The sequence below is a fragment of the Chaetura pelagica genome, unplaced genomic scaffold, assembly GCF_000747805.2.
Source record: "Chaetura pelagica isolate M959 unplaced genomic scaffold, ChaPel_1.0 scaffold16, whole genome shotgun sequence".
In the NCBI taxonomy this organism is placed as follows: Eukaryota; Metazoa; Chordata; class Aves; order Apodiformes; family Apodidae; genus Chaetura; species Chaetura pelagica.
Genome location: NW_009953721.1, coordinates 475,055 through 500,639, shown reverse-complemented (window position 1 = coordinate 500,639; position 25,585 = coordinate 475,055). Strand labels below are relative to the sequence as shown.

The 25,585-nt window shown below is 37.0% G+C and overlaps 1 protein-coding gene across 4 annotated transcripts in view; it reads right to left on the bottom strand.

Annotated features, from left to right (window-relative positions):
- Window positions 1–25,585, bottom strand: part of CSNK1G3 (casein kinase 1, gamma 3) — a 52,172-nt gene that overhangs the window by 17,493 nt on the left and 9,094 nt on the right. For all 4 annotated transcript variants that reach the window (XM_010000460.1, XM_010000461.1, XM_010000462.1 and 1 more), the window contains exons 3-7: window positions 23,572–23,641; window positions 14,708–14,856; window positions 13,179–13,413; window positions 4,416–4,501; window positions 4,200–4,284 (exon numbers count right to left, since the gene is read on the bottom strand). In XM_010000460.1, the coding sequence (XP_009998762.1) occupies window positions 4,200–4,284; window positions 4,416–4,501; window positions 13,179–13,413; window positions 14,708–14,856; window positions 23,572–23,641 (625 nt within the window). The remainder of the gene's footprint in view (window positions 1–4,199; window positions 4,285–4,415; window positions 4,502–13,178; window positions 13,414–14,707; window positions 14,857–23,571; window positions 23,642–25,585) is intronic.

Sequence of the window (25,585 nt, the reverse complement as noted above, 5' to 3'; positions counted from 1 at the left end):
GAAGGTCAGAGATCAGAGAAGACAACTTCCTTCCTGCTTTTTCTTCCCTTCCCTTCCATGCATGGCCAGCGTCCGGGTAGGACTCCGTCTATCCATCACTATCAACCCCCAGGCTGGAGCTCTCCTGACCCATCACTCTGCGCTCTCTCCAGCAGCTCCAGGACTTTTCAGGACTGTTCACAGCTCAGGAGATGCTGTGGGAGTTGCTGGGGGTGGAAGGAGGCAAGATGCTTTTGCACATATCTAAACATATTTGTATGTAATTGTATATATTTTCTTTTTTCATTAGTGTTTAATTAAAGCTGTGTATTTTAGTTTCCAATCCTGCCAAGTCTCTCTCTTTTTCTCTCTCTCCTTCCCTACGTGGGCAGGAGGGGCAAAGGATCAAGAACATTGTTCTCGGACCTGAGTCAAACAGCAACAATAGGAAAGAACCGCAGTACTGGAAGAGTGAAGGGAGCAACAATCTAACTACTGATATTTTGGTTTATTCAGACTGCATCCATCCACTTCTTCCTGTTACAGGGAAAAAAAATAATAATAAAAAAAAAAGAGGGTGTGAGGGATAGAATACTACACAACTCCTCACGATCTGACAGGGATCAGAAGAAGCACTTGACTAGAGTCCTGGAACTTACACTCCTGGAAGACAAAACTTTTAAATTCTAATTAGTTTGGGAACCTTTGTAGTTCATAGTGGGAAACCATCTACAGGCAAGGCATTCTGAGAACACCAGTGACTCCTCACTCCCAAGCCAAAACCCCTGTTCACATGGTCCCAACATACAAGAGAAGGCACCTCTATACAACACGGAGTCAGGGGACGAATAAGGTTAAAAAAGCAAACGCCACCAGGACTCACTGATCCTATGAAGAGCATGAATGTCAGAAGCAGCACAAAGGTATCACTGCACACACTCCCCCTGGCACACTCATCACATGAGGTTTGTAGAAGCTGTCATTTTATGGTACAAACAAGGTACCACAAGAAGTCTATTTTCTGACCAAGCATGGCTAAGAAGTGCAGAGGCAGTGCTTAAGACTGAGCTCTGCCAAGTTAAACTCTTTGAGTTATAGCAGGATAGAACAAGGGAAAAGTGAAGGTTTGAAACCAGTTTCATAACATGAAGTTGTGAGGCAGCATCATGTTGGTGCTGCCAAGAATGCAACAGAGGATAACAGTGCTGAGACATCCCAAATGACTCAGTTCTGACAAAAGTAGGGTATTAACCACTATGTTTTAGACACAAGCAGATGGAGCAGTGGATACGAAGAATTCCTTGACACCTAAGGACCAGATAAGCAGACAAGCAAAACTCTTCAGCAATACTAGCCAAGGAGATCAGTGTTTAAAGAAAGCAAATAGAAATGTTGACACATTACTGAAGACCTCTTTAACCACACTTTCTCAATGTAAGCCAGAACCCAAAGCATCCAAGGCAAATTTTCAGAGGTACAGAGGCTGGAACCGAGCTGCTTAATACAGCTGAATCTGTTACAACTGGCTGATTAAAAAAATCAAGTATCACCCTTATAATGAAGGAGAAACTCCAGAGTTTAAATCCTTGCTCATTATTTTATATAAGGCTTGAAACATCAGTAGTGTGGCACACTCAAAGACAGTACAACACCACCGAACAAGAGATGAAGTATTTCACATGTGAACAAGACTGAAGAATCTTCACCCATACTACTGAGTTCTCTTGCCTCATGGAACATCAACCAGCTAGCTCAGTCTGCATTCTGACTGAAAAGAACTGAAATTATGGTGGACATCTTCCTCACTCTATTCTACACCATCAGTGACAAGAGGGACAGGAAAAGGTAGAAAATCCTCAGACACCTGACATGCAAATCTTCCACATATAATAAAATATTCATTAGGAAAATGTACATCTGTGCTAACATAGAATTTTATCTTTTATGTCCATCAAGGACATATTTTTCCATTTTTAGATCTCATCTTGTCAACCAGTACATAAATAAATTTGGTGGAAAAGACCCATTAGATATATAGAGCTAGTCATACATAATTATTTCCAAGAATTGCACCAACTATATATTAAATTAGTTATTGAACGAATTCTAGCAACTACATAAAAATCAACACACAAGACAAGCAGGCATGACTGGATGAAGAAGATTTGTATTCCAGAACAGGTTTTATTCGCCACATTTAAACTGTCAATTCACCAAATGCACATTCCAACATTTGCTCTAAATTCTGTAACAGAAGTCAATTTCACTTGATTTTCTATTTTTTAAATACAGAGAAGAAATTTTATAATTGACTAATTTTTACCACAGAGTTGGGAAGAACTTGAAAAAGCCATCTAGCACACCACCCTATCCTATAAGAAACTAGTTACAGTCTTGCCTATCTGGTTTGTTTTCACACAATTCTAATGAAAGAAGCTCAACAGTTTCCCTAGGAATAGTAATCCTTTAATGCTTTTCACTGTATTTGAAACACAAGAGTTCAAGTCTAAACTTCACTGTTTTGGCTTACATATATTACTTTGAGCTAGTTGCTGTGGATGTAGTAAACCTACTCCTTTCATGTTTGTAACAGCCAAAATGTACAGGAGAACTTCCTTCCTTCACAATATTGACTAAATCAATCTTCATTCCTACAGTCTTTGGCAACAGGTCTAGCAAATATGGCACATTAGCACTCCCACGCCTTTATGAGCTAACCTTAACATACAATACAGCAGTCATCTGTCAGGATCCTTTAATTCTAACCCCACTGTTGAGCCTACAAATTTCAAGCCTGTATGTAATATATGGTATGGAATAAGGGGTGGAATGTCCTGGTTTGAGCCAGGATGAAGCCAATTTTTCTTTTTACTGATTTTTTTTTCCTTCAGTAAGCTCTCTTGTAACTAGCAACAGTGTGTTCTGCTAGGCTGATAAGACAGTGGAATGTTTTTCTAACTACTGAGGCTTCAAGGCTGCACCTGCACTCTGCCGGCTCAGACACTATGGGGAGATCTGTGACCCCCCCGTAGGAGGCTGAGTTAGACGGACAGCAAAATTGGCCAGAGATATTCCATTCCATATATCTACGTAAGCTCAGAGGAAGGTCAGAGATCACAGAAGACAACTTCCTTCCTTCTTCTTCTCCCCTTCTCTTCCGTCCATGGCCGGCGTAGAGGGAGGACTCTGTTCATCCATCACCGTCGATCCTCAGGCTTGATCTCTCGTGACCCCCATAACTCTCTGCTTTCTCCAGCAGCAGCTCCGGGATTCCTCGGGACTCTTCCCAGTTCAGGGAAGTGCTGTGGGAGTTGCTGGGGTGGGGGGAGGCGAGAGGCTTTTGCCCATACCTGAATATATCTGTATATAATTGTATATATTTTCTTGTATAATTCATTAGTGTTTTAATTAAAGCTGTGTAGTTCAGTTTTCAATCCAGCCAAATCTCTCTCTTTTTCTCTCTCTCCTTCCCTACCTGGGTTGGGGAGAGGGGGGATCGAGAGCATTGTTGTCGGACCTGAGTCAAATGATGACAGGCAACAATGTACATAATTATTTCAAACTGTTTTACACTCCTCTTGCCCTACTTTTAACATTACTGATGAGGATATTTAGAAAGTACTAAGACTTCATAACATAACACATCTGCCTCCTGTCCACAAGGCCTGCTGTGGACATAGTGTTCTTTCATAAGAGGAAATTAAATCAGTTTACTGTTAACTATTCTCAACAAATGCACTTTGCTTATCAGTGATATTGTGATTTCTTTTCAAGGTGTCTATTTTTATTTTGGCAAAATGGTGTCCCTGTTGGGACAGCCCCTTATCCCAAGCTGATTAGCACAACTCTTAAAAAATGCCATGTTTGCTTCTCTCCATTTTCCAATACCTCACTGATTCTTCATGCACTCACAGAGAATTAGAAGTTAACACCTGAAAATACCTGCAAGTTACTTTAAATTTCATTCCAAGCTGCTTCTAATAATGCTTGGTTTAAAATGGCATATGGTACCAGATTTCAGGTGAAAAGGCTTGCAAAATTTTGTGAGAAGATTCATTAGCTTACCACTGCTTCAAAGGATAATTCTGTATCTATTACCATAGCGTATAATACATGTATTTGGAAGCATTATTTTATTGATTTTTAAAATTAGATCTTAATTATCTATGCCAGTTTCACTGTCTAAATCAATGCACATTTTTCTTAACAACAGACATTACCTGGGAAGTTTTCACACAATACTTCTATAGGCGTTGCTCGTTTTGTGTCTCCAATTTTTTGGTAACGTTCTTTTAAGGTATCAGCCTATGACACAAGAACAAAAAAAGCTTCTGAAGTTATACAGCTTGCAGATAAACTTTCATAAAGAAAAAGATCATGGCAATAAAAGCTGATGATCTGAAAGTAGGATAGAGTAAGATATTAAAAACCACTACCTTTAAACCTTGCCATGGAAGGCTTCCTCTGAGAAAATACATAAACATATGACCTAAAGCTTCCAAATCATCTCTTCTACTTTGCTCTGAAACAAAATTCACATATTATTAGAACATCCAATCTGCATGATTTCACATTTAAAAGGTTGTCTTCCAAATTATATAAAAATAATTGGGAGATATAAAGTACTTGAAATCAAGCTGAGTATATGGGGGGCTTGTGTGCTATTGAGAGCATCAAGTTAAAACAACAAAAAGAAGGTGCACACTGCAGGTATATTCACCTTAAGCTGCACTTCAAGTAAATTATCTTGCTGTAAGAAATGATCTTATTTTAAAATACATTTTGACCCTTTATTGCATTTTAACCCCAAATATTTGACCCATTAGTTGTGAACTTGAAATAATATTTTAAAAATTTAATTGAACTAATTCTCCTCTATAAAATCATGGAAAAGATGGTATGTTTCTCAGGGAATCCTTATAGAATTTTGAATAAGCCAAAAGTAGGCTGAAGAAGGCTCAGAAATCTCATTATTTGATCAGAAAGCACCATGGAGAGGCACATCCATACAGCCTGCTCTCAAGCCTAGCTGACTTAAAAGCTAAGTTACAGAGGACAGCATCTGGCAGGGCTGCAATTTTTCTTCTGTAGCAGAGCAGTGGCAGTCCTTCAAAAGTTTGCAGAGTTTAAAAGAAAAAGGGCAGGAACAAGCAAAATACAGTGTATTTAAACTTCAAAATTTTCAAAGAATATTCCATATTATTTTTAAATAAAAACTATTACTCTTAGGAAACCTGAATGTAATAGAGAATATCAAAAGTCTTTAAATTACTAGCAGAAAAAATATTTTTACATTTTCTTCTAAGTGCACTCTGTATTGCTTTTGAAACAACTGTTACATGGTGTATTATGTTTTGTAGTAACAGGTAGTATTTAACTTGGTTTTCTGCCTTGTGTCAGGGAGGAAATAAAAACTATTAATATTGTGTCTACTCAGTATTTTCAGAAAGTACAGAATCACTATGCTTGGAGAAAAGAAATGGAGCATAAAAGTAAATGTTTGTTAGATTTTCAACACAGGAGAGTAAACAAAGCCGATCTGCCTTTGATCTGATCAACAGAAAAAACTACCACAAGTACGCTGCATCCGAAAAACAATTATTACCTTTCATATAAAAAGAAAATTTTACTTACTATCCTGTTTTCTGTCCTTATCTTCTCATTTGAACAGAGTAAACACATACTAGCAAATAAATATGAAAATACTAACAGATGTATGGTAATTCAAAGCATGGGCACCATCTAGTCCCACAGTCATCTCTCCTTCATTTCCATGTTTCCAATTCCCTTGTCAACATTCTTGTTGTGTCTACTCCTTCATTCCTGTTGTTCACTGCTGCCACTTCTCTTAGTCACTGCCCTCCAAACAATCTGGTCTTATCTGAATTACTCACTGAACCCTGCAACATCCCATTTGTTGACCATTTGCCATCTTCATGCAACTGTGAATGTTAAAAAAGCAGGAATAAGCAGCAGAGTTCTGCCTGACAGAGTTCAGTACATGAAAAAAACGCTGACACCAGATGCTACAGAAATCACATGCTCTTTATAACATAAGGTGGACATCAAGATAATGAGTATTAATGAGCACTCATGAAAAATGATTTATGCAATGCAGCATGTGTTCTATGTAAGACACAGAGGTAAGATGGTAGCAAAGCATATAGAAACATTACAAGCATGCAACAGATGGCCCATCTATGTATGGGCAACACTAAGGTATGGCCTGTACCTTGGAAAGTTCTATTTGGTCTTTGCTAAGGGACAGTAATTCCTCTCTCTTGCATTAATTTCTACAGATTATGCTAGTGAAAAATAAACCTCTTCTTTTTAAAAACAAAACAAAAAATATTAATTGTGGCAATTGCTCCTTCACTGAGAGTAATTTCTATGGAAGGACAAACTTTGAATCTTTACCCTGAAATAATTTCTAATTAAGAGGAACTTTTTTTTCTTTAAGAAAAAAGCCTCTACTTTCTTTAGGGTAGTTCTGTGGGAGCTGCTTCTAGGACACAAATTCACAATGCCCCTAAGAATCTACTATGGGGAAGGATTTTTTTGTTAGTTTTAATGTTGGGGGGAATGGGATTGTTATTAGGAATCCATTTCAGTTCTTCACTGTTTGTTTTGGAATAATTAAAAAAACATCCTTTCCTATGGCTCGGGTTCTTCAAGTTAAGCTGAGAAACAGAACCCACAAAGTTTATATCGCTATCGCTGGAAGAAGAATCTCTGAAAACTGGAAAAAAAATTGCAGAGGACTAGCTGGAACACCAAAGGTTTTCAAGGATCAGCTGGGGGTAGAGCTGCTGATGTGCACTGATCCTAGTGCATTAAAATTTAGAGTGAGAGGATCCGTTGCCTAAAAAATAATACAATCATAAGACGACAAAAACATTATGCTTTAGGGCACAAGGCCTCCTATCTAGGAGGTCACCTGAAGCTAGCTAAATTACTAATACCTGTTATTTAGTTCACAAGCTATAGAAAAACTAATTCTCTCAATTCAAATAGGTTGATTTGAATAAGAACTAGAACCTCATTCATCAGGGTATCTCCAGAAATTATTTTTTTTTCTAGCAAACACAGTAAAGTAACAAAAAACAGAGGTCAAACAACAGACATTGAGTCTTCAGTAAGCATCCATTATAAACACTGCATTCCCCTCCAAAAAGGGGCACTACTTGCTGAAACAGTAGAAACATACTATTTATTTGGATCAGGAAACAGCATTAGGTACCTGGATGATTACAGTGTTTGATACACAGACTAGTTACTGTAATCACAACACAGATGAAAAGTGACAACCTACATATCCTAAACGGTCAGTCTATAAAGTTTAAAGTCACTAAATGTCAAAGTTATCACCTAGAGTCTGTACTCTATATGACTCCATACAACAACAGAATTTAAGGGAAAGAACAGCATCTCTTACTGAACAAAATAATGAATCCTGAAGTTACTGATTTTGGTTGTTAAAAATAAAGTTGCATGCCAGTTTTATCAGAAACAAACATTGTATGCCATACTGCTGTGTTAAAAATAATGTAACTTCCACAAAAAAAATTAATCCTGTTTTCAATTATACCTTCAATTAAGGGAGTGAAGATTTATTTAGCTCAGTTTTAATTAGAAGCATTGTTTCATATTGTTATGGGTTTATAAGATTACACAGAAAAAGGTAGATATCTAGGGCAGCTAGTTCTACCTTTGAGGTCCAGTGTTGATTCAGTGGGAACAAGAACAGTGGGTTTCCAGGCCTAGAAAAGGACTTAATCCTGCACAATTGGCTCAGTGGCAAGTAAAAGTTACTGAGACTCTGGGAATGCCATAACCACAAAGCACAGCCTGTAACTGCAGAAAACATTTTTCCCTGAGTTTCTAGAAAAAAATCCATCATTTAGGCTAATGCAATCTAAGCTCTGAACATGTAATGTTCTTACTATAAGAAAGTTCAAACTGATCTAGTGTAGAATTATTTTTTTCTGGTTTAGATTACAAAAGAGTCTGGACCTCAGGAAACTGATTTTCAATCCAGAACATAAGACAGCTCTGATAACAGCGTAGTAGATCTATTGTAACAGTGCAGGGGGGAGGGACTGGTTTTGTTTGAAGATAAATACTGTTTGAATAAATTTACCTCATTTAGCCTTTCAGCTAGCATTAAAGAGCAGAGTTGTTTCATCCCCAAAAGAGTCTCAGGCTTTTATAGCAAGATAAGTAACCTCTGGCTCTTCAATAATTAAGCACACACAATAACCAAAACAACAAAAAACCTCCACAAACAAAACAACAATAACAACAAAAAGCAACTAAGGATACTAGTTGTTCCCCAGAGACCATTAGAGATAGTTACATTACAGCAATTGCTAATTCATGTGGCTTTGCTTTCTACAGCTAAATAAGTTAGACACCAGTTCAACACACTGTTTTTCTGAATGGAAATATCAAAACAATTACCAATTTAGATATCCAGCAAATACAGAAATTTGTAGGACTTTTTAGAGATACAGGTTTTGGTCTTCCTTAGGTCCCAATCAGAATCTACATTCTCTGGGATCTCTCTCTCTCCCTTCCTGAAAATGGAAGGGGACCGGTAAAGACACATGGAAAAATTCTATCCCCAAAAGAAACTACCTTATAGAAGCAAGGGCACCAGCTACATGCTGATAAGGGCTGCAGAATACTTTTATTTCCTTCAAATAGCTACGTGAATAAAGCCACATTATTTTTCACATAGACAAAATACCTTCTACTCCAGATATCAAATTCCAGCTTGGAAAAAAACTACCAGAAACTCTTGATCAAACATATGTTTCTGGAAAAAAAAAAGATCATTTAAATAAATGGCTAAGTGATGCTCAGTAACTATACATCACTTTCTGTACATACTGCAAAAGACTGAGCCTTGGTAATTTTTTGCAAGTTTCAACTACACATATGCAAACATTTAAAGTTTTTCTAGTTACTATGCCCTTGTTATGGAAGTCTTGAACGCTATGGATCCTCAAATGAAAGGACAACATACTTTCTTATTCATACTTCCTAACACATAACAAAATATGGTTCAATAAATACATACAGGAAATCAACCTAAGAGAAGATGAACCTGACAGCCTCCTTCTATTGAAAAGACATTCATTATTTATAGGGGTCAGATGACACTTTGGATAGTTAATAAACAGTAATACAAGCATTAGTTCGGCTATCCAATCGTTCAGGTTCCTAAAAAAACCACATACAGACCAAAAATATTGCACTAAAAATTCATCTTAATAGCAGTCTTTTCAGTGGTGAATGTATCCTAGATGCCACTGGCTCTGCAACCAAAGAGACAATTGGAGCTTCAGTGTTTTGTACATCCCACTGCACAAATTTAAATACTAGGTTTTCAGAGGGGAGTCAAAGAACATGAAGGGAAAAAAAACCCACAAAAACCAAACACATAAAGGAGAGGCTATGAGAGAGCCTCATTCATACTGTTTATAGTTTGTTAGACCTAGCAGATCATGACAAATAGTTCTCTAAGTCAAAAAATGCCTCCAAATCAATCAGGTCAAGAAGAATCATTGCTTTGAGTTTGAACTGAAGCAGCGTTACTACATGAGGTTGTGTTCCTTTGTGTAGTTTAGGAACATCACTGTAAAGACTTCAGAAAAGCATTCTAAACCTTTTCCATCTACATTTAAGAATTATCTATATATTTTAACATCTACTATGAGAAGGAGACTTACTACAGTGAAATGAGACAAGCTACTGAAAAGAATATTATCTTCGTCACAGCTACCTTGGCTAGAAATGCCAGTATTACTGCACCTATCCCTCTTCCTCTCCACTTTGCATCAGGCTGAGGGGTACAGAACTACCCATGACACACAACTGCAGTCTTAAGTAGTCAAAATACTATTAGAAAATACAATCATTTACATTATTTTTCATTTAATGAACAACGTTAAAGATCTTTTGCTCTGATATGGCTGAAAGACAATGCCATTGCAGTCCTGGAAAAAAAAATAAATCTAGCAAACATGACAAGATTATAACAGTTCAATTACTTTTTATTGTTCTTTTACTATATAACTGCATACAGAATTAATGTCAGCTTCATAAGAATGCCTTTTTGATGGGTAAGTGGGGTAAGAGGTCTTTCATTATATTTAGATTACCTGGAATATGCTATTACACTGTTTTAATTAAGAGACTGCTTCTTACCAAGAATTTCAAAACCCACTGACATCAGTGAGAATAAGTCTCAGGAGTCTTTACAGATTTGTCATAATTGTGATCATAATAAAATCTTGTTGCACTCTATAATACAGCAGTTTTTACTAAAGACAGGATTCCCCTTCCACTTTCAAACAGTAAAAGAACTACTGAAATAAAGCTGTATTCAATTTCTAATGTGGGGAAAAGGCCAAAATGTTTCTCTCCTCTAGCAGGATTATCTCCCAGAGAGACTGATTCTCGAGAATGATCCACCCAAGGACATCCAGCTGTGGCCAGGCAGGGGTGAGAGATATTAAGTCTTTCACTGTCTTTATTAGTAAACTTAATGTTAAGTAATCTTCATTATTAAGACCATATAATCTTTTAAAGGTGATAATTAATATTCTAGGCATAATACAACATTTGATAATAAGTTGCTGGCATTTTACTGGTTAACCTTTGTTGTTTGATTTAATTATAAGTAGCAAAATTCACTGGTAATATAACCTTTGCAACCAAACTACATTTCTGTTCTTATCTCCTAGTTTCTCTACACTTTTGTTGTACTTATGCCTCTCATTCAGAATAATTAAAACCCCCAACATTATATGCAATAAATCTGCATTTATGTTTTGTCTGTCATCCATTACATCTGGGACAACCACATGACAAGTAAACTTAGTATGTTGATTAACATCTTTACACATGATAGTTTTAGTCTTAAAAAAGAAAAGCAAACTCAGTAACTGTTTCACAGCTGCTTTGTTACATGTAAACTCACTTGCTAAACTTAGCCAAGCAAGCTGTAATCCAGAATGCTCAGAGAGCTGAGTCTCAACTGCTTTTTGCAATATTTGGTTATATTCCAGATACTATGTTTCTTAGACAAAAAATATTGTTGAAATTTGGGAATTCCTGACGTGTAAGTACAAAAAATTACACCAGTGTTTTACTCAGCAGAAACTAACTCAAGTACCTTTTATTTACTTTAATTAATTCTTTACTTTCTACAGAAGCAATTCCCAAAAACTGGAAAGATGGGTACAAGAGCCCAATCTCTCACCTTTAAAACAGGAAGGAAGTACTTGTTTACCTTATTTTCAGAACTTCCTCTAAAAGCAAGCATATAATGAAGGTAACCACCCTATGAAGAGTAACAGCCAGAGTTACACTTGCATTTTTCTCTCTACTTTACAGAAAAAAATTGAGGCTGTTTTAGGAATCTGTGTGGAGAGAGCAAGATCCATTCACGACAAAATCATGGAACAAATGGCAGAAGTGCTTTGCACTAGCTTTTGCTAGTGAAGAAACAAAGCAGTCAGAGGATGCAGAGAAGAAAGACAGCTGGAATACAATTTACAACTAATTTTAAATTATAAAGTAACGTTCGACCATGTGAAATCAATACCCTTAAGAAATGTCAACACAGAAAAACATTTTTGTAATTAGTTAAATATTCCTGTTTAAGTCTTCCTCCTATCTCTTTTGTAAATATACAGCACAAACAGGCAGAAGAGCATCATATTAAGTAAAAAAAATTTTTGTCTATAGACAAGGTAACTGTTTTAAAGAAGTCATAAAGTCTGAACACACATATCTAATTATTACCCTTTAAAAGAAATCTACTATGACTTCTCTATAAAAAATTAAATTGAACTACATTTCTGAAGCATGTAAAAAGAAGAAGCTGATGAAGGGTCTAAAGTGTTACAAGGGGCAGCTGAGGGAACTGGGGTTTTTTTCAGCCTGGAGGAGAGGAGGCGGCTGATGGGAGACTCTCTACAGCTATGAGACAGGAGGCTGTAGTGAGGTAGATGTGGATCTTTTCTCCCAAGTTACAAGTGATAGGACAAAAGAAAATGGCCTCAGGTTGTGCCAGAGAAGGTTTAGACTGGATATTAGGAAAAATTGTGTTGTCAGGCACCCTTTAGTTGCAACAGGTTGAACAGGCTGCTCAGGGAAGTAGTCAAGTCATCATCCCTGGAGGTATTTAAGAGATTTGTAGAGGTTCTGTATAGGGGTAGTTTAGCAATGGATTAGTTAGTGCTAACAGTTAGACTTCATGATCTTAAGGGTCTTTTCCAGCCTAAATTATTCCATGATTCTACACGATAACATAACTTAATTAGCTACAAGTTACTATGGTCTGATTTTTTACATAGAATAAATACCTTATTACTATCTGTAAAACAGGAATGATTTCTTATTTGCCATATTAACCTAAAGTACCTTTGAACCATAAGTATCGTGCAACATTTTTAATGACCAGTTTAAAGAGTGGTCGAATTAGAGATTACGATACAACAATATACGACTAGTTTACACAAATTCAGAGGTGTCAACCCTGTTTTCAGTAGAAAACCTCTATATAAATGGAATAAACAAAGACTGCTTTGATTGCTCATGCATCTTTTCACAGCTAAATGTATTCATTCAATAATAACAACTTAGCTCTCTTTATGTATCCTGTCATTTCTTTAGGTCATCATGTTTACAACACTAGCATAATCTTTAACTACTCTGACAAAGCTTTATTAACAGTACAAACGTTAAAAAATAATCAACAGATCAGCACCAAATATAAGCTACTTTTATTCCATTATATAGTGCATATTTCAAAGGGATGAAAAAAATGGTGAAGTAGCTTTAAGAAACTGTGTTGCTCAAATCTTCTCACTTCAGTATTCTACTAAGTGTATCTACTTCCTGCCCACCCCACTCTGCCGTGGTATGCTTCTAATATGAAGATGTTATGATACAAAAAGATACATTTTATCTTTTCTTTGTAATGGGTATATAACAAACAATTATTTGCTGAGACATGACTACATGATTAGAGACCCAGAGAACCTATTCCCATAAATAGTATTTCCACAAAGACAAATTAAAATTCTGCAGCATACAGAAAACATAGAACAAGAAAAATCAAAACCTGAAAACAAGATTTCAAACGTTTGACAGCTGTTGTTTCCGCACTTAAAAAACACACGTACCTTTTCCTAAATGTGTATTTATACTCATGTATCTAGCTGTTCCCGTAAGGCTCTTGTGTTCTCGATATGGTATGTGCTTCTTTGTTTCTGGATCTACATACTCCTTTGCCAACCCAAAATCTATAATATGAATAATTTGCTGAGATTTGTTGCCAGGTCGACCTATGAGGAAGTTCTCAGGTTTTACATCTCTGTATATCAAGTTCTTTGAATGGACATATTCCATACGAGAAATCTAACAAAATGATAAAAGGACAAAGTTTAGCTTCATGTTGCCACATTAAATTGTGGTAGAAGCTAAATACATTACATTGACTTCATATTTAGAGGAAATCACCCCACCTACTGCCTTAAAACCAAAGAGCTAATGCTCTTAACAAGGTAACTCCCAGTTTAAGTCAATTAAAATCTTACACATTGCCTAAGTATATACACCACATCATGTGTTGGAAACTTTCACACAGGACTTAAGACATGAATCAGCATATAACAGAAGTTGTCCTCTTTAATCACAGCTGGCACCAATTTTATGCACACTAAAACTATAACCAGAAATTACATAAACAAGCAGTGAGCAGCAAAGTTCCATGTAGATCTATTACATATTACAGGTATAAACTAGAGAAGCATGGCAAGTTCACCACGATGCTTGCAACTTCCATTCTAGCTGGATCACATTCTATCAAAACATATTCAAAATGGAATAGCAAGTATTAAACAAAGATGATCTTTGAACCTATGACGATTTAAGCATATTTTTTAAATGAACTTTGTTACATGGCTGTCAATACGCTGAATGTGTCTCTATGTCTACAGCTGCAGGCTTGTTATCCAATTACAGTTGTGTTTTAAACAGCCATTTTTACCCTTCATAGGTAAAAGTATCACTACTTATTTAGGGAAATGTTGGTTCAGTATCATTAACATTTTATAAGGACTTACTGAAAACACACTGTATCAAGCTAAACATGCAAAGCTTTGTTTTTCTCTTTTCACTTCCACTGACCCTTGTGTGGGAACCAAATCACAAAATCTTCAAAACAAGATAAAAATTCTTCATTTAATAATTTTGTGCTATTTTACTATTTCTGGAAGCATTTGGGGGACTTTTGGTTTGTCTGACTGCTTGCTTTCCAAGAATGCTCAGGAAAAAGATTTATGCTATTTAGGAGTCCCATCATCCAACTGCTTTAATGGATTAAAATAATTTTTATTTTATTAAGGTTTTCTATTTAACTGAGTATGTTAAACTAAAACTTGAGATTTCAGGTTCTGATTATGGAAACTGAGAAGATACACTGAAACTACACTTCTGCAATGATTCTTGAAACACTAGAACATATTAAACAGAGGTAACATAAGAAAATCTTCCTGCTGTAACCATATCACAGGATCTTCAGAAGCTACCAACAACCAACCTAAGTAAAACACAAGAAGTGTAAATCTTTTAAGTGAAGTAAGCATTTAATTCATTGAAGACTGACTTAGTTATTGTAAGGAACACTCAAATTAATATCTATTCTACTTACCAATTGTATGGCTATCATAAGAACGGTTTTAAGAGAAAATGTCCTACCACACAAGTCAAATAAATCTTCCAGACTAGGTCCAAGTAGTTCTAGCACCATAGCATTATATTTACCACATGGGCCAAAATAGTAAACCTGAGGTATTCCATCTGTAAAATTAAGATACAAAGTAATTAGAAGGGGGATACATAAGATTAATTAACATATCAGTAACTTTCATACTCGATTTCAAGTTGAACTGAAGTTAAAAATGTATTTTTCATACAACTGCAATGACAAAACCTATGAAAACTACAGATAAAAGATACAACCAGAATAATGAAGGCAGCACAAATTTCATTACATATTTTTTGAATACTAGGTTTGCCTTGTGAAAGATTTTTTTAAATTACAAAAAATAAAAATCGAACTTATCTCTTAGATAAACTGAAGGTATAAAGAGAGGTTTAAATAAAGTTTCAGAAAACTACGCATTTAAATTAAGGTTATGATAAATCTATATTCAGGAATAAAACCACCTCATTATCTATAGAAATAATTTTAAAAACCAAAATAGATCAATTAACGCTCAAGTTCAATGAGACATTAAGTCAACTTTCAGATACATCACCACAATTAAAGTTTCATGGATGACAACTTGTTATAGCCATTATCTGTCAGTATTTTTTTTCAAATACAAGCACTTCTACTGAAATTTGCAGTTTCAGACTGGAAGGTTTCTTTTGTCTTTTATTCCTCCGTAATTTTTGCCTTCTGTTTACATAGCACACACAAGATTTTTCTTAAATGTGACTTAGTCCATTAAAACTCTAACCATAGTAGAACTCTCAGATTTTGATGTTGTTTTTTTAATTTATTCTAGTACTTTTATTCTAGTAAAATGTATGGTAGAGACTTATTAATTCAAATCATATAAAGGACAAGGATTTTTTAATATGTAACTGTTAGAACAGATTATAAAGAAAATTTTTCTAAGTCTCAACTGGAATCTTTGATAAAGATTCATCCTGATTTCACTTTCAAAGTATCACAGCAGACAGCAATCTTAAATTTTTAAATTCTTTCAAAAATTGATGTCCATAAGGAATCCATCTATTAAATACTCTGTAAATAGGTATAAAGCACATCCACCTAGGAGCCCTCATTCAGTTAGATGGTTGTATCACATATGATTGGTTTTCTGGCTTACTGCAGTTTATGTGTACCTGGTTAAGTTGCTTTATGGATTATATTGTCTAGTTTCCACTAAGCTACCCGTCACAAAATGGAAAAGCAACTTAACATGATTCATACAAAGAAACCACATACTGATCATAATGCTAGCACAAGCAAACGAGAAAACAGCAGAACTGACACATCTACTCCTTTTATGAGCTTCTTTTAAGAAGTAATTTATTGAAATGCTACATACAGCAGACTATCACCACCTTGTGTATATCAGATAAGTCCATAAAGTATTCCACAGAAATTATAATGCTGTGATAAAAATTGTGCATAATTAAAAATAAAAAATGTAAAATATTATCAAAATCATCACAAAACATCAAATAAGGGGCACACATCCTTCAATCAATCATTGTTTCCACAACTGTATACATTGCAACACCTCCAGTATTTTACTATTAGTAATTCAGACATACTTTGCTTTGTATTCAGAGAGTAGAAAAGGAAAAACAAGTGGTGTTTTCTCCTATTCCCAGTTTCTTAGCACTGAGTAATGGAGCTACCGGATAGAACCACCTCTGTCATCTGTCAAGACTAGCTTATAACTCAAATGCTTTAGTCCACAATGCTTAGGTACATGATGTCCAGAAAGTCTGTAAAGCTGACATGTCTTACCTCCTCTATAATGATGACAAGGTCAAAATACTAAGAATAAAGGAAACAATTGGCAGATTACAACTCTTATTTCCCAAACATCTTAAAGAAAATCAAGGAGAAGTTACTGCTGATTCATGACAGTTATTCACATTGGTTGCTGTCTTTTTCAAGAACCTTAGCATCAAACCTGGTTTAAGCCTGAGGTTACATGCTATTTACCACAATTATCTAATACACTATACATAATGACTAGCATGATAGATGACAGATCATCATAGAAAGGTTTGAGTTGGAAGGGACCTTAAAGATTACCTAGTTCCAAACCCCCTGCATGGACAGGGACACCTCCCACTAGATCAGGTTGCACTCATTCTAGAAATGAAATTATATTCTAAAATCTGAAGATCAAGTAAATTATTACTCCCTTAAGTACTGGGAACATTCAATTAATATGTTTGCAGATATATCACATCTTGAAACTCATTTTAAACCCTCCTAATTTCCATGATTTTTATCTATAACAACAGTAAGTGCATGACATCCATCCCAATATATATTGAAAAAAAAGAATAGGCTATTTTAGATTGTTTCTACAAGATCTATGAACAAAAATTATCACTTGTCATATTAATCTGCCTACAATTTACTTCTGTCACTACAATCAAACAGACTTGCTATTGAGATATTTATTTATATGATAGAATATAAGTCTAATAAATAAATTACTATCTACCAATTGAGAAAGGACTTAAGAGATTATAATATAGTGATTATAACATTGTCTTGGGTAAGTTATAGCAGAGCATAGCCACTGATACACTGTGATGGAACCTGCTGTGCTGCACTTCTTTCCACAGGCTGAAGTGGAAGGCAAGGTGATCCAAGGGATGAGAGGTCACCTCCATTGCCTTCTACCACATAAAAGCAGTAGTTTTAGTGGTTCACAGTGAAAGAATTAAAACAAACAATCTACCACTATCTTAAATACAAAAGATAGCCTTCCTTTCAGTGCCAGTATCTACCTCATGTGTTCTTTATATTGAATAGAGTTGTGTAACATTGAGAACACTGGACATTCAAATCTCACACACTGTCAAGCAGGTTTGAACTACAATCAGATGAAGAATCACATTTTTCTTACCATAAATATTTTTGTCTTAACCTACAGGTAAAAGCACTGAATATTGAAGTATTAAACTTGATTATTTGCCTTCCATCCACCAAACACCTTTTAAACACTGAAAACAAGGAAAAACACTATGAGCCATGTCTACTCTAGCAGTCAACATTAAATGGTATATAACATACCTTCATAACAAAGAAGTGTTTCATCTCAAAACTTAAGGCACTCCGCATCAAGAAAATCAGAAATCCAGAGTAATCCAAAATGACATTGAAACATTCCCAAGTAAAGAAAAGTCATAAATCTGAAGAACCCTGATATGCTTGAAATACTACGATAATATACTACTGGCCCTGATTACCAAAATCGTGATCAGACTCCACCTCCTGTACAGCAGAAGTTGACCACCATACACAAATGCTTACTACTTCCCTGGCTGCAGTTTCTCAGGATTCCTGTTACACTAACAGTGTTTACTACTGCTTATTAAGCAGTGCTTAATACATACATAAGTGATCTGGAAACATTTCTTTATCTACCAAAATCACATTGTTTCAGCACTTCAACTTTCATCAAACACTAAGCTAATGTTAACTTTTTCATTATCACTGTCCAACAACTATGGTTCTGCTGTGTCTAAGATGGGCTCTCATGACCTCAAAACTGAAAAATACTTTTTCATAAAACAATGCAGAGCACATTTACCCCACATGACTGCTAGTACCAAACCACAGAAAAAACTTCACGTACAGAATGCAATATTTGGCATACTTATGTTGGGGTTCTCAACATAAATAAGACATGGGCAGTTGAATTGAGTCTAGAGGAGGGCCACAAAGATGAGCAGAGGGCTGGAGCACCTCTCCTATGCAGGGGTTGTTCCGCCTGGAGAAGAGATAGCTCTTGGGAGACCTCACAGCAGCCTTGAAGTACCTGAATAGGTTACAAGAAAGCAGGAAAGGGACTTTTTCGAAAGGCATTTAGCAGAAGAATGGGGGGTAGAATTCAACCTGAGAGAGAGGAGAGGCACTGGAAAGTGAGGCACTGGAACTGGTTGCCCAGGGAAGTTGTGGATGCCCCATCCCTCAAAGTTTTCAAGGTCAGGTTGCATGAGGCTTCAAACAACCTGGTCTAGTGAAAGATGTCCCTGCTCAAGGCAGGGGGTTGGACATAGATGTTCCTTAAGGTCCCTTAAAGCCCAGACCATTTCAGAAGTCTATGATTTGTTTTTCACTGGCCATAACCTTTCAAAATACAACACCTTCTTCCAGAGTACATAAATATATAACTTGTATTTGCACTCGCCAATGGTCACCATGCAAGGAAAACGCTGGGCTGACAATTTTAAGAATGGAAGTATTAACTAGGCTTCAGCTAAAAGAACCGAAGTACAAAAGAAAAATAAAATACCATTAACAACACTCTGAGCATCTGCCTTTGCTGAAATATTAACACAGCAGTTTCAGAAGGAAGCTTAGTCAGGACTCTGAATTTTAGGAAAGCAAACTTCCAGCTCTTCAAAGAGTTAGTAGATAGGATGCCATGGGAAACAGTGCTCAGGGACAAGTGAAGAGTGCTGGCTGATCTTTAAGGATGCTTTCCATAGGGTACAAGAGGTGTCAATCCCCAGGTGTGAGAAATTACACACAGAAGACAAGGAAGGCAAAAAACCTGGTCAAATTAAAACACAACACGGTCCTATACAGACAGTGGAAGAGGGGACAGGTATCCTGGGAAGAGTATGGATGCTGCCCAGTTATGCAGCGATGAGGTCAGGAAGGCCAAGGCACAGATAGAACCGAACTTGGCAAGACCAGAAAAGTTAAAAAAATCATAACCCCACCTCGATGAACCACAATGGTGAAATGGTAACAACAGATGTAAAGAAGGCTGAGATTCTCAACAACTTTTTTGCCTCAGTCTTCACTGGCAACCTCTCTCCTCACAACTCTCATGTTGATGGCCCACAAGATGAAGACCAGAGAGACAAAGGTCCCCCTGACTGTAAGTGAAGATAAGGTTTGTGACCATCTCAGGAACCTGAACATAAGCCTGTGGGACCTGATGTGATGCGTTGCAGAGTTCCAAGGGAATTGGCAGATGTAGTTGCCAAACCACTGTCCATGACATTTGAAAAGTCATGGCAGTCAGGTGAAGTCCCTGATGACTGGAAGAAAGGACATGTTACGCCCATATTTACAAAGAGTAGAAAGGAGGACCCTAGGAATTACCAACCCATCAGCCTCACCTCTGTGCCTGGGAAGAACATGGGACAGATCCTCCTAGAAGACAGGCTAAGGCATGTGGAGGACAAGGAGGTGTTTAAGACAGCCAGCATGGCTTTACCAGGGGCAAATCCTGCCTGACCAACCTAGTGGCTTTCTACAATGAAGTGACTACATCAGTCAACCAGGGAAAAGCAGTGGATGTCATCAATCTGGACTTCCGCAAGGCCTCTGACATGGGCTCCCATAATATTCTTCTCACTAAATTGGAGAGATATGGGTTTGATGGGTAGACTGTTCAGTGGATAAGGAACTGGCTGGATAGTTGTGTCCAGAGGGTAGTGGTCAATGGCTCCAAGTCCAGATGGAAAACAGTGGCAAGTGGTGTCCCTCAGGGGTCAGTGCTGGGCCCAGTGTTGTTTAATATCTTCATTAACGATACTGACAGGGGCATTGAGAGCACCCTCAGCAAGTTTGCTGATGACACCAAGCTGGGTGGTGCAGTCAATATGCCAGAGGGATGGGATGCCATCCTGAGGGACCTGGACAAGCTAGAGAAGTGGGCCCAGGTGAACCTCACAAGGTTCAACAAGGCCAAGTGCAGGGTCCTGCACCTGGGCTGAGGTAACCCAAGATATGAATACAGGCTGGGGGAGGACACACTTGAGAGCAGTCCTGTGGAAAAAGACCTGGGGGTACTAGTGGATCAAAAGCTGGACATGAGCCACCCACATGCAGTTGCAGCCCAGAAGGCCCCAACTCTATCCTGGGCTGTATCAAAAGAAGTGTGGCCAGCAGATTAAGAGATGTGATTCTGCCCCTCTACTCTGCCCTGGTGAGACCTCACCTAGAACAGTGCATCTGGCTCTGGAGCTCCCAGCACAAGAAAGATGTGGACCTGTTGGAACATGTCCAGAGAAGGGCCATGAAAATGATTCAAGGGCTAGGGCACCTCTCTTACAAGGACAGGATGAGGGAGTTGATGTTATTCAGACTGAAGAGAAGGCTCCAGGTAGACCACTTAGCAGCCTTCCAGTACCTGAAGAAGGCCTACAGGAAAGCTAGGGAGGGACTTTTTACAAGGGCTTGTAGTGAGAGGAAAAGGGGCAACAGTTTTAAACTGAAAGAAAGAGGGAGTTAGGTTTAAGATCAGGCAGAAATTCTTTAGTGTCAGGGTGGTGAGACACTGAAACAGGCTGCCAAGAGAACCTGTGGAAGCTCCATCCCTGGAAGCATTCAAGGCCAGGTTGGATGGGGCTCTGAGCTGTCTGATCTAGCGGAAGGTGTCCCTCCTCATGCAGGGGAGTTAGAACTCGATGACCTTTAAGGTCTCTTCCAACTTTAACCATTCTATGACTCTATGATAATCTACAGCTGAACAAAACTTTGTTGCTTTCAAAAATCACCTCAAATGAAAAGCTAAGATATAATAATGGATACCCGTTGTTGGTACTATAGCACCTGTGTGTAGCAATCTATTTTTAGTAGAATGGAGCATACCAAACACGAGCTCTGCTAAGGCACATTAAGCAGAAGAAGCTACTTACCATTCTTTGGTTCCATTTATCAGATGGCTAAGTACAAGAGTCCTCATTTATTTTTAAATACTCCTAGTTATTAGGATTAATGACCCACAGATTTTTAATCACAGAATCACACAATATTAGGAGTTGGAGGGACCTCATTATTAAAAGATGTTAGAAAAATCAGATTGTAAAAGTTGAGTAGTGTTTATGCTCTTTAACGCATAGCAATACATAACTACTTTAATATGTACATAGACCCCTTACTGCAAAAGGGAATTGAACTATACTGTAAACATCTACCCAAAGAAATAAAGCATTTTGTAAGTTTTCAACCATAATTTTTTAAATTGAAAAATCCTACATGGAAAAAAATTCTCAGCTTCACAGCTCAAAACTCAAATAGAGCCAGCAGTTACTAATTTCCAGCCCCTGTTCTCAGTCTCTGCTAGTAGGAAATCACACTGAATGTAGCTGCAGTTAAATTACGGACATAGCACAGAATATACATCTACAGGTCATCTTGTTACCATGAGGAGAATAACAGTTATTTTATGCCTCCTACAATGGAGTCTTCTGCCACCTGGGCAATAAAGATACACTTCCTTCCATTTACTTGCCCTCTGACCAAAACACAACCAATGCCCATAAAGCAACACTACCTATATATGAATACATCTGGCACAGGGTTTTTACTATCTCCTGTGCTGTGTAGGAAGGATTAGCTGGTTTCTGAATGTATCACTTAGTCCTTCAACTTCCTACCACTGTTTTCCAACTGTTAACAGGACGAAAGTTCTTAAATCTACATTTGACAGCAAATATGGATGTCATGAAAAATGACCAGTGCAAAACCAACTGCCTCAAATTACCTGAGGACAAAAATTCTACAATTCTACGAGGTTGCTTTTTTTCTAAAGAATCTTAGGCTGCATAACTTCTTGGGCTTGAAGGCTCAACTCTTGAAAAGATGCAAAAAGGGAGAGTGCTGCAGAAAGACTAGAAATCAGTATTTTTTTCTTCAACAAGATAACACTGAAAGCAATAAAGTAACTACAACTAACGTGGTTACAAAGACTACATGATACCCAAAATAAAGCAGACTAACTTTGACTCACTGTAGAATTCCAAAGTGAATAATTATCTCAACTACAGCCACCCTGACAAACTGGACATTGTGCTTGGGTGTGGTCCTCATTTGATAAGCCACCTGGACGCTGCCCTCACTAGGACAGCCCCTTGTTCATTAAACACCCTGAGCCTTTGGTAGCCATGAAGATAAACGGACACTGTGCTTATTTGACAAGAAACAGCGGCTGGCAAGAGAAAACCCATGAAGGCAGTGTCATCTTACAAAAGACCACTTTCTGGTTTAAGAACAGAGCACACACATGAGAAAAAAGGCCACTGCTCCATCAACCTGGTTCAGGAGAGCCAAGTGATCACCTGGACCCTCATGCCCCACTGACTCATTTCCAGTACATTCCTAAATCTAACACTGAGTCTGCAGAATAGGCCAAACCTCACCCAGAGAGGCAGAACTAGGTGCTATAAAAGAGGAAGATTCCAAATGCTTGGGGTGCACACCCACCATCCAAGGACCAGAACGTCATGCTGAGGTTGTTGCTGAATTCAAGGGTGATGGTATCTTTCCTATTCCCCCCCTCTTAATCTCTCCCTCTTCATATCTTTCTCCCTTCCCCTCTCTCTCTGTTTAAGTATTTTGGAGGCTTAAATCTAGTAAGTGGAACTATATAGTGTATCAGTGAAAGTGAAGTAAAATAAAACTGAGACTGAAGCTATTTAGACGTCATAGCAACTTCAAATAAAAATGTGGATAGTATATTAGCAATTTGGTAATTAATAGCTTTTATTAAAAGAGAATATACTGCTAGTACTCTAAGATGGTTTAGTTCAGGTACATCCATATGCACACAAATTCTCTGATATTTGCAATTTACTAAATAGTCTTAGGATTTCACAGACAAAGCAGAGAACAAAAAAAGTCTTACAATACTAGAAAAAAATATACATTAATGCACTGACTTTTTTTTCCTGCTCTAAGTAACCAGAGGCATTTTATTAAATTGCTTTATACCTCTTAATCAGAAAAATTCTGTGAAAAATTGATCTGGATTACATTACAGTAAAATGTAAGACACTGCTTTTTACCTCCAGATCCTAGCTGCTTGTAGAATCTGTATTCCAAATGTAGCTGTGGTGCTCTCGACTTCATTGGCTCCTGATTTAAAAACAAAAACAACATTTAAAAGAAGCCTCTCTGCCAAAGCCTAAAAACTAACTAACACACTAAGCTACTACCAGCCAACCCAACTCTACTGCTTCTAAGCCAGTTGAGAAGTTTGACAGTTTCTTTCAAAATTACTGGTAAACAGAAACTTGAAAGACTAGAGCAGATAGGGACATTTATATCTTGTATTGATCCATGGGACTGTGGTCCAACATGCAAAACCACTCACAAGACCCACAAGGAAATAGCTGAAAAATAATTTGTCTCTCCAATGCATGTGGGTGATGTGTCTTGCAGCACTCAAAAAGGTGGCACTGGTATGCAGCTTAACAGATGAAAAAGACTGTTGACAAACCTGCTGTATATCACAGTTGTATCTTTTCTAAAAAAAAATTAAAAATAAAAAAAAGAACTTTTCTCCTAGGATCTTGACAAAAAAATAACCAAATCCTTGTACCAAATACAAACAGTTTAGCAAAAATTAAGTGACATCACTCTATACTATAAATCCAAAGCTACAAAAAAAGCACCAAAATCAGGTTTTAGTTCATTTTTTTAAGTTAGTAAAATCATAGTTCTATGTCCTACATACTAATAGGATATGGTCTCATAGAATAAAGTGACAGGAGAGCAAGCACAGAACACAAAAGCAGCCTAAATTAAAGTCCTAACTTCTTGAGTCTTTTCCATTGCAAAGTAACAGGACTTCATTTGAAGATTAATTTCCTAGAGCATCTTTTAGAAGCTGTCTGGTTTCTTGCAACATGTATCATCTTCCAAAGCATCAGTGATAATTTGGACTTAACTGTATGTCCTTCCTACACAAACTACTCCAAGTAGAATTCCAGCACAAAATTGGTAAGATTGTTAATATACTTATAATAAATAATGGATTCTGCTGAATCTCAATTTTCAACAAGAGTTTTGTGGAGTGCTTATCTCTTTCCTTGAACCATCTTCTTCAGAAACTAACAGTTTATTAACCAATGTTGCTTCCCAGTGGTACATCCAAGCTATAGAAACCATGAGCTAATGTGCAATCATGAGAAACTTAACTCTTTCTTCCTCTCCCCATCTCCTTCCACTATTCAGATGGTTCAAAATGCTGCTGTCACTACTGCTAAAGTATCTTTACAGAGTTGATTTTGCCAGGATACCAAAGGTTGAGGACAAAAAGTAAAAAGGGACCAATGTAACAGTTTCTACAAAATCCAGACAGAATTTAATATATCCTTTTTATGGTCCAGAGCATTCATGACAGTTTATCCTAGCCAAATACTGGAATTCTTTGAAAACAAGTGAGCAAGAACTTTCTAAAACAGAAAGATGGTGATCCTTCACAAACTGGATTAGTAAGCAAGACAAAATGGGTCACCAAAAGCTCCTACTCACAGTTTATATGGGGAACTCATGAAATTTATTGCCAGGTAACAGATCAGTGCAACAATCCACATTTAGTACTCAGCTTTTAGAAGCGTAAGCAAATCTATTATGAATCATGGTAGTGAAACATTTTAACCTTTCACAAAACCACACAAAGTCAGCTACCAGTTTGACTGCAGTAGAATTATACAAGTCTGGTTGTTACAAAATAAACCAGTCTCTAAAGCTTGTAATTCTGCCTAGAGGAAAATATTCAAGTCCACAGAATTCTACATGCCTGCTGAATGTACTAAGACAACACAATGGCTTGTAAGCAGCTTGATTTTGTTCAATTATACAGTTTTGCCTGAAATGATAGTATATTAACAACTTAATCACCACTCAATGTTGTATGATACTCCCATAACAAGGATGAGAATAGTTTTTATGTATTAAATTTATATACTGAGACCCAAAAAAATATCCTAGAAAAAGAAACAGCTTTCATTATTTTTTTTTTACACACACAGCTACACTTTTTCAAATTAATGTTTTTTTCAGTCATCAGCAGGA